At 44.9% G+C, this 10,000-nt stretch overlaps 1 protein-coding gene across 2 annotated transcripts in view; it reads left to right on the plus strand.

The window, feature by feature from the left end:
• LOC125681926 (nicastrin-like) overlaps positions 1–10,000 on the plus strand; it is a 48,557-nt gene that overhangs the window by 28,987 nt on the left and 9,570 nt on the right. For both annotated transcript variants that reach the window (XM_048922210.2, XM_048922211.2), the window contains exons 10-14: positions 1,636–1,828; positions 2,191–2,284; positions 3,848–4,005; positions 4,740–4,860; positions 9,292–9,398. In XM_048922210.2, the coding sequence (XP_048778167.2) occupies positions 1,636–1,828; positions 2,191–2,284; positions 3,848–4,005; positions 4,740–4,860; positions 9,292–9,398 (673 nt within the window). The remainder of the gene's footprint in view (positions 1–1,635; positions 1,829–2,190; positions 2,285–3,847; positions 4,006–4,739; positions 4,861–9,291; positions 9,399–10,000) is intronic.

A 10,000-nucleotide genomic window follows, 5' to 3' on the forward strand; every position in this document is an offset into this window, starting at 1 on the left:
CCTATATTCAAAGTGAAGCAGATGAAAGAATTCGCAGAGCTCTCCGTTCCAAAGTAAGGGCAGCAGAGGAAACATATGACAACGGTGACTTGGTGTTTTACAAAAGAGAGGGTCGAGAGCGCTGGTTAGGACCTGGAAAGGTGGTATTTCAAGATGGAAAAGTTGTGTTTGTGAGGCATGGAGTTGTCTTTGTGAGAGTATCCCCTAACAGACTGTGCAAAATTAAACACGATCAGTCAGAAATAGAACTGAATGAAGATAGTTTTGAGAAACAATTTGCAAATAGAAAAAGTGAAGAGGATGATGTGAAAACAGAGACTGTTGTCCCAAATACTGTTTCAGAAACATTCACTCAGGCACCAGGGCAACACAACCAGGAAGTGGACCCACAAACTGAACATAGACCAAGACCGAAGAAAAATGACATTATCAGATACAAGTTACCAGACTCAGCGGAATGGACTGAGGCAACGGTACAGGGAAGAGCCGGAAAAGTGACAGGAAAATATCCTTCACGGTATAATGTTAAAAACAGTGTGGAAAATGAAGAGAAAAGTATTGATCTAGATACTGTTAAGTGGAAAGCTGCAGATGAAGAGGAAGTAAATTTAGTCCATTCTAACACAAACAATGAAGCATCTCATGTTCAAAAGTTTATTGAAAATGCCAAACAAACAGAATTAGATAAACTGCGTCATTTCAACACATTTGATGAAGTAAAGGACCATGGCCAAAACACAGTATCAACCAGATGGGTAATAACTGGCAAAGACAACAGCACAAGAGCCAGATTAGTTGCAAGAGGTTTTGAAGAACATTCCTTTATCCCTTCAGATAGCCCAACAATAGGAAAAGGGGCTATCAGAATTTTTCTTACCATGGCGGCTAGCAAAAATTGGAGGGTAAAAACTACAGACATAAAGTATGCCTTTCTTCAAGGGGACACACTACAACATGAAATGTACATTAAACCGCCCAAGGAAAGTGACACACCCTCTGGATTCGTATGGAAACTCAAGCATGAGTTATATGGTTTAAAGGATGGTGCTCGTCAATTTTACATGAGTGTTCATGATGAGTTGCTTAAACTAGGCTGCAGTCAGTCAGAAATGGACCCTGCCATGTTTATCAAAGAAAATGGAAAAATTCTCACAGGGATAATATGCTGTCATATTGATGATTTTTTACATGCTGGAGAAAAAGAATTTGAGGTCTTGCTGAGCAAACTAAAACAAAGATTCCTAGCTGGCAAAGTTGAGGAACAAGATTTTCATTACATTGGGTTTCACATAAAACAAAATGAAAATGGAATGACTGTTGATCACTCCAAGTTGATGGAGAAATTGGATCACCCACACATTGATCCACATAGAGCAACACGGGAACAACTCAACGTCCATACAAATTGTCAATGTTTTATTGTTTATAGGCTATACAAATTGTCATTATCTTAATGTTCATAGACTATACAAATTGTCAATGTTTTATTGTTAATTAGCTATACAAATTATCAATGTTTTATTGTTAATTAGCTATCCAAATTATCCATGTTTTATCTATAGACTATAGAAATCAACAGTGTTTATTTGTAGTAAGCTACTCGTCAAATAATAGTATTTTATTGGTGTTCGGCAGGTACTACAATAGTCGTTTTGATCTGGCTAAAACTATCAGCGCTGAATCTGAGAACAGGTCAGATGGTGGCTATGACTACGTAACAGATCAGGCCCGGAATCTGACTCAGGCAGCCACGCTACTGGCAAGGAGTCTGTATGTGCTGGCCACAAACTCCACAGCACCCCCGGACCTTAAAGCCAATGAACTGAGTGTAAGGAAGTCCAAAATAGTTCTGTGTTTGTAAATGTAAAGAAACTTCTGCAGTGTTTTATGATAACATGTATTATGAATTAGGAATTTATATTAATTTTATTTAATATTATTGACCGGATGTTTATTTGATTTCACCAAACAAGTTGACATACAATCACATAAAACACAAATTTTACTTAGAGAAGTGCATAATCAGACTAGTATTAAAGTTGACAAGAAGTTGTGACAATCGTAAGGCAAAATTCATTCAGAATACTCGTATTGTGAAGAAATGCAGCCTTATACGAGAATGTGAGTAGATATTGTACATGTGTATGTGTAGTTAATTGAAAACTCATAAACATATACTGTTTTTTGTAGGTCACACACATGCTGTACTGTTTTTTAATCAGTCCAAACTGCGAGTTATTCAAGGAAGTCATTCCACCAGCTAAAGAAGCCCTCAATAGCTTAAGTTAGTATTGTATGTACTCAACAATATAGTGTATAGCCCAGTCATCAAGCCCTCAATAGCTTATGTTAGTATTGTATGTACTCAACAATATAGTGTATAGCCCAGTCATCAAGCCCTCAATAGCTTAAGTTAGTATTGTATGTACTCAACAATATAGTGTATAGCCCAGTCATCAAGCCCTCAATAGCTTAAGTTAGTATTGTATGTACTCAATAATATAGTGTATAGCCCAGTCATCAAGCCCTCAATAGCTTAAGTTAGTATTGTATGTACTCAACAATATAGTGTATAGCCCAGTCATCAAACTTGTCAGGCTAGCATATTGCCAATTTGAATCCCAGCACTTCTGTGTTTTTGGATGAAGCAGTGAGTGAGATTGTGCACATAACATGTCACTGATTGTGGCTAATGAGATGTGTGTTTGACTTGTCACTGATTGTGGCTAATGAGATGTGTGTTTGACTTGTCACTGATTGTGACTAATGAGATGTGTGTGTGACTTGTCACTGATTGTGACTATGTGTTTGACTTGTCACTGATTGTGACTAATGAGATATGTGTTTGATTTGTCACTGATTGTGGCTATGTGTTTGACTTGTCACTGATTGTGACTAATGAGATGTGTGTTTGACTTGTCACTGATTGTGGCTAATGAGATGTGTGTTTGACTTGTCACTGATTGCGGCTAACGAGATGTGTGTGTGACTTGTCACTGATTGTGACTAATGAGATGTGTGTTTGACTTGTCACTGATTGTGGCTAATGAGATGTGTGTTTGACTTGTCACTGATTGTGACTAATGAGATGTGTGTTTGACTTGTCACTGATTGTGACTAATGAGATGTGTGTTTGACTTGTCACTGATTGCGGCTAATGAGATGTGTGTTTGACTTGTCACTGATTGTGACTAATGAGATGTGTGTGTGACTTGTCACTGATTGTGGCTAATGAGATGTGTGTGTGACTTGTCACTGATTGTGGCTAATGAGATGTGTGTTTGATGTGTCACTGATTGTGGCTAATGAGATGTGTGTTTGACTTGTCACTGATTGTGGCTAATGAGATGTGTGTTTGACTTGTCACTGATTGTGGCTAATGAGATGTGTGTTTGATGTGTCACTGATTGTGGCTAATGAGATGTGTGTTTGATGTGTCACTGATTGTGGCTAACGAGATGTGTGTTTGATGTGTCACTGATTGCGGCTAATGAGATGTGTGTTTGACTTGTCACTGATTGTGGCTAACGAGATGTGTGTTTGACTTGTCACTGATTGTGGCTAATGAGATGTGTGTTTGATGTGTCACTGATTGTGGCTAATGAGATGTGTGTTTGACTTGTCACTGATTGTGGCTAATGAGATGTGTGTTTGACTTGTCACTGATTGTGGCTAATGAGATGTGTGTTTGATGTGTCACTGATTGTGGCTAATGAGATGTGTGTTTGATGTGTCACTGATTGTGGCTAATGAGATGTGTGTTTGACTTGTCACTGATTGTGGCTAACGAGATGTGTGTTTGATGTGTCACTGATTGTGGCTAACGAGATGTGTGTTTGACTTTCAGCTTCTCGGACGTCTCCCTTCCTGTTTTATGTCAGTGTGTACAGTAGTGGGGGCAGTAACAACGTGACCAGGCTCATTCAGCGACTTCTCACTCACTATATAGGAAACAAGGTCAACCAGACCTCAGCCTGCACCGCCACTGAAAAAGTGTCCACTCAGGTAGGCACCACCATTGAAAAAGTGACCATTCAGGTAGGTACCACTGAAAGTGTCCACTCGGGTAGGTGCCACTGAAAAAGTGTCCATTCAGGTAGGCACCACTGAAAAAGTGTCCACTCGGGTAGGTACCACTGAAAAAGTGCCCACTCAAGTAGGTACCACTGAAAAAGTGTCCACTCAGGTAGGCACCACCATTGAAAAAGTGTCCACTCATGTTGGCACCACTGGCTGGATAGATCTTGAAAGGGACTCTCATCCAAAATCAAATACTTTTATAATATTATTTATGTCGTATTTTGATTAATTATATATTTAAGGATATATGATGCAAAAAAATGCATACAAGGGATGATATATATTTTTGCCTTAATTTGGTTGTAATAAGTTCAAATATAGAATTCGTAGGGAAAAAAATTAGGGACTTGAAAATTTTTTATGATGTTCAAACGTTGAAATACATTACCCCTCTTTATTTTCCCCACTGTTTTTTACTTGGAAATGAATTACATTCAATATGGTAATTTTTATTTATTTTACTAATGAAAACATAAATTTAGTTTTCATTTTCATAAATTTTTTTTTGAAAAGTCTGTTTTTATCCAGTGTCATGAAGTGATTATTTGAGTAATGGTGTATTTATTTTGTTCTTTAAAGAGAACTTTTGAGTAATGGTGTATTTATTTTGTTCTGTTAAGTGATCATTTGAGTAATGGTGTATTTATTTTGTTCTGTAGGCGTATACCTATCTGTGGATGGCTGGTTCTTTGAATCCAGACAAGAGGACAAGGACTAAAACATGTGTAAAAAGCCGAGTCACGCAAACCAAGGCTTACTCCCCAGCTTTTGAGGCTACAGGTATGACAGAGATAACATGTGGAGAGAGAGAGGGGGGAGGGGGAGAAACAGATAGGAGAGTGAGAGAGAGAGAGAGGGAGGGGGAGAAACAGATAGGAGAGTGAGGGAGAGAGGGAGGAGGGGGATAAACAGATAGAGGAGTGAGGGAGAGAGAGAGAGGGGGAGAAACAGATAGTAGAGTGAGGGAGAGAGAGAGAGGGGAGAAACAGATAGTAGAGTGAGGGAGAGAGAGAGGAGGGGGAGAAACAGATAGGAGAGTAAGGGAGAGAGAGAGGGGGAGAAACAGATAGAAGAGTGGAGAGAGAGAGGAGGGGGAGAAACAGATAGGAGAGTGAGGGAGAGAGAGGGGGAGAAACAGATAGGAGAGTAAGGGAGAGAGAGAGGAAGGAGAGAAACAGATAGGAGATTGGAGAGAGAGAGGAGGGGGAGAAACAGATAGGAGAGTAAGGGAGAGAGAGGGGGGGAGAAACAGATAAGAGAGTAAGGGAGAGAGAGAGGAAGGGGAGAAACAGATAGGAGAGTAAGGGAGAGAGAGAGGAAGGGGAGAAACAGATAGGAGAGTAAGGGAGAGAGAGAGAGGAAGGGGAGAAACAGATAAGAGAGTAAGGGAGAGAGAGAGGGGGAGAAACAGATAGGAGAGTAAGGGAGAGAGAGAGGAGGGGGAGAAACAGATAGGAGAGTAAGGGAGAGAGAGAGGGGGAGAAACAGATAAGAGAGTAAGGGAGAGAGAGAGGAGGGGGAGAAACAGATAGGAGAGTAAGGGAGAGAGAGAGGGGGAGAAACAGGTAGGAGAGTAAGGGAGAGAGAGGGGGGGAGAAACAGATAGGAGAGTAAGGGAGAGAGAGAGAGGAGGGGGAGAAACAGATAGGAGAGTAAGGGAGAGAGAGAGGAGGGGGAGAAACAGATAGGAGAGTAAGGGAGAGAGAGAGGGGGAGAAACAGATAAGAGAGTAAGGGAGAGAGAGAGGGGGAGAAACAGATAGGAGAGTAAGGGAGAGAGAGAGGAGGGGGAGAAACAGATAGGAGAGAGAGGGGGGGAGAAACAGATAAGAGAGTAAGGGAGAGAGAGAGGGGGAGAAACAGGTAGTAGAGTGAGGGAGAGAGAGAGGAAGGGGAGAAACAGATAGGAGAGTAAGGGAGAGAGAGGGGGGGGGAGAAACAGATAAGAGAGTAAGGGAGAGAGAGAGGGGGAGATACAGATAGGAGAGTAAGGGAGAGAGAGAGGAGGGGGAGAAACAGATAGGAGAGTAAGGGAGAGAGAGGGGGGAGAAACAGATAGGAGAGTAAGGGAGAGAGAGAGGAAGGGGAGAAACAGATAGGAGATTGGAGAGAGAGAGAGAGGAGGGGGAGAAACAGATAGGAGAGAGGGAGGGGGAGAAACAGATAGGAGAGTGAGGGAGAGAGAGAGGAAGGGGAGAAACAGATAGGAGAGTAAGGGAGAGAGAGAGGAAGGGGAGAAACAGATAGGAGAGTGGGGGAGAGAGAGAGGAAGGGGAGAAACAGATAGGAGAGTGGGGGAGGGAGAGAAACAGGAGAGTGGGGAGAGAGAGAGGAAGGGGAGAAACAGGAGAGTGAGAGAGACAGAGGAGGGGGAGAAACAGATAGAGTGGGGGAGAGAGGGAGGGGGAGAAACAGATAGGAGAGTAAGGGAGAGAGAGAGGAAGGGGAGAAACAGATAGGAGAGTAAGGGGGAGAGAGAGAGGGGGAGAAACAGATAGGAGAGTGGGGGAGAGAGGGAGGGGGAGAAACAGATAGGAGAGTGGGGGAGAGAGGGAGGGGGAGAAACAGATAGGAGAGTAAGGGAGAGAGAGAGGAAGGGGAGAAACAGATAGAAGAGTAGGGAGAGAGAGAGGGGGAGGGGGGAAACAGGAGAGTGGGGAGAGATAGAGAGGAGGGGAGAAACAGATAGAAGAGTAGGGAGAGGGGGAGGGGGGAAACAGGAGAGTGGGGAGAGATAGAGAGGAGGGGATAAACAGATAGTAGAGTGGGGAGAGAGAGAGAGGAAGGGGAGAAACAGATAGGAGAGTAAGGGAGAGAGAGAGGAAGGGGAGAAACAGATAGGAGAGTAAGGGAGAGAGAGAGGAAGGGGAGAAACAGATAGTAGAGTGGGGAGAGAGAGAGAGGAGGGGGAGAAACAGGAGAGTGGGGAGAGAGAGAGAGGGAGGGGAGAAACAGATAGAAGAGTAGGGAGAGAGAGAGAGGGGGAGGGGGAAAACAGGAGAGTGGGGAGAGATAGAGAGGAGGGGATAAACAGATAGGAGAGTGGGGAGAGAGAGAGGGGAAGGGGGGAAACAGGAGAGTGGGGAGAGAGAGAGGGAGGGGAGAAACAGATAGAAGAGTAGGGAGAGAGAGAGGGGGAGGGGGGAAACAGGAGAGTGGGGAGAGATAGAGAGGAGGGGATAAACAGATAGTAGAGTGGGGAGAAAGAGAGGGAGGGGGAGAAACAGGAGAGTGGGGAGAGAGAGGTGGGGGAGAAACAGATAGTAGAGTGGGGAGAGAGAGAGAGGAGGGGGAGAAACAGGAGAGTGGGGAGAGAGAGAGAGGGAGGGGAGAAACAGATAGAAGAGTAGGGAGAGAGAGAGGGGGAGGGGGGAAACAGGAGAGTGGGGAGAGATAGAGAGGAGGGGATAAACAGATAGGAGAGTGGGGAGAGAGAGAGGGGAAGGGGGAAACAGGAGAGTGGGGAGAGAGGGAGGGGAGAAACAGATAGAAGAGTAGGGAGAGAGAGGGGGAGGGGGAAACAGGAGAGTGGGGGGAGAGAGAGGGGGAGGGGAGAAACAGATAGTAGAGTGAGGGAGAGAGAGAGGAAGGGGAGAAACAGATAGGAGAGTGAGGGAGGGGGAGAAACAGATAGGAGAGGGAGGGGGAGAGAGGGAGGGGGAGAAACAGATAGGAGAGTGAGGGAGAGAGAGAGGAGGGGGAGAAACAGATAGGAGAGCAGGGAGAGACAGAGGGAGGAGGGGGAGAGAGACAGAGAGAGGGGGGAGAGAGAGACAGAGAGAGGGGAAGAAACAGATACAGAGGTGGGAGAGAGAGAGGAGGGGGAGAGAGACAAAGGGTGAAGGGGAGAGAGAGAGGGAGGGGGAGAAACAGATAGGAGGGATTGGAGAGTGAGGGAGAGACAGAAAGAGGAGGGGAGAAAGAGATAGAGAGAGGGGATAGACAGAGGGGCAGGGAGAGAGAGACAGAGAGAGGAGGGGGAGAGAGAGGGGGATAGACAAAAAGGGGGAGGGAGAGAGAGACAGAAAGGGGATATACAGAGAGGGGGAGGGAGAGACAGAGAGGAGGGGAGAGACAGAGAGAGAGGATAGACAGATAGAGGGGGAGGGAGAGAGAGACAGAGAGGAGGGGGGATAGACAAAGAGGGGAGGGAGAGAGAGACAGAAAGGGGATATACAGAGAGGGGGAGGGAGAGAGAGACAGAAAGGGGATATACAGAGAGGGGGAGGGAGAGAGACATAGAGAGGGGATATACAGAGAGGGGAAGAGAGAGACATAGAGAGGGGATATACAGAGAGGAGGGGAGGGAGAGACAGAGAGAGGAGGGGAGAGAAAGAGAGAGGATAGACAGATAGAGGGGAGGGGGATAGAGACAGAGGAGTGGGAGAGAGAGAGAGAGGATAGACAGATAGAGGGGGAGAGAGAGACAGAGAGAGGAGGGGGAGGAAGAGAGAGAGACACAGGAGGGGAGGAAGAGAGAGGAGTGGGAGGGAGAGAGGATAGACAGATAGTGGGGGAGGAAGAGAGAGACAGAGAGAGGAGGGGAGGGAGAGAGAGACAGGAGGGGGAGAGAAAGACAGGAGTGGAGAGAGACAGAAAGAGGAGGGGGAGAGAGAGAGAGGAGGGGAGGGAGAGAGAGAGACAGAAAGAGGAGGGGAGGGAGAGAGGAGGGGGAGAGAAAGACAGAGGAGTGGAGAGAGAGAGACAGAAAGAGGAGGGGTAGGAAGAGACAGAGAGAAGAGAGAGAGACAGAGAGAGGAGGGGAGGGAGAGAGAGACAGAGGAGGGGGAGAGAGAGACAGAGAAGAGGGGGAGAGAAAAACAGAGGAGTGGAGAGAGAGAGACAGAAAGAGGAGGGGGAGGAAGAGAGAGAGACAGAGGAGAGAGAGACAGAAAGAGGAGGGGGAGGAAGAGAGAGAGAGAGAGGAGGGGGAGGAAGAGACAGAGAGAGGAGGGGGAGGGAGAGAGAAACAGAGAGAGGAGGGGGAGGGAGAGAGAAACAGAGAGAGAGGGGAGAACAGATAGGGGGAGGAGAGTGGGAGAAGAGGGGCAGAGAGAGTATAATGACAGGGAATAGTGGTATACTTCATAGTTAATGGATTTGTGGTTGATGTGTGTGTGTGTGTGACTTCTAATGATGCATTAGATATTAATGACATGTGATAAATCATTGTAAAGGACAATATAGCTTTTTGCTGTTGATTTGTATACAGATTACAATGGGTGGAAATCATTTCAATACTCTACATGGACTGAGTCCAGCTGGCAGAATAGTGCTATTCTGATGCGAATTTTCTTGATCCCAAGTAAAGGAATGGAGGTAAGAGTTATCTTCCTTGATTGTCTCTGCACTATTACAAAGACCATCATGTGGAAACCAGTCTCTGTTGTTCAATTTATTGAAGTCATACACAACATTTCTGCCATTTTCCCCTAAAAGTGTTGGGGGGGGGGGGGGGGGTTGGGAGGTTTGGTTGGGGGGGGTTGGGGGTTGTCTCCTCTATATGAAGAATTCCTGTATGATTTACTTAAAAGGTTTAAATTTTATACAATAATTGTAGTAATATTTACTATACTTCATATATAGGCTTGGGTAGCTCAGTGGTTAGATCACCTAACCAGTACTGCAAGTGTCCCAAGTTCATTGATCTCCAGTCGATCCAAGGAGTTGTCTCCCTTTCTTTGCTACTTAGTAATGCCTATATATATGCAACCCTCTGTAATACATAAGAGTTGATCCCTTTTACTTGCCACAGTCAGGAACTGTGAAGATATGCTAAAACAAACCTTGTAATATACCCTAAGTTTGGGGGGTTTTTTTGTTTTTTTTTGGTTTTTTGTTTTTTTTTTTGTAGAAACAAGATAGGATGCATGAATTGTGCTTGAAATGTCATGAAAAATTATATACATGTATTTAATAGA

This window comes from Ostrea edulis, chromosome 2 (genome assembly GCF_947568905.1).
Source record: "Ostrea edulis chromosome 2, xbOstEdul1.1, whole genome shotgun sequence".
NCBI classification, from domain to species: Eukaryota; Metazoa; Mollusca; class Bivalvia; order Ostreida; family Ostreidae; genus Ostrea; species Ostrea edulis.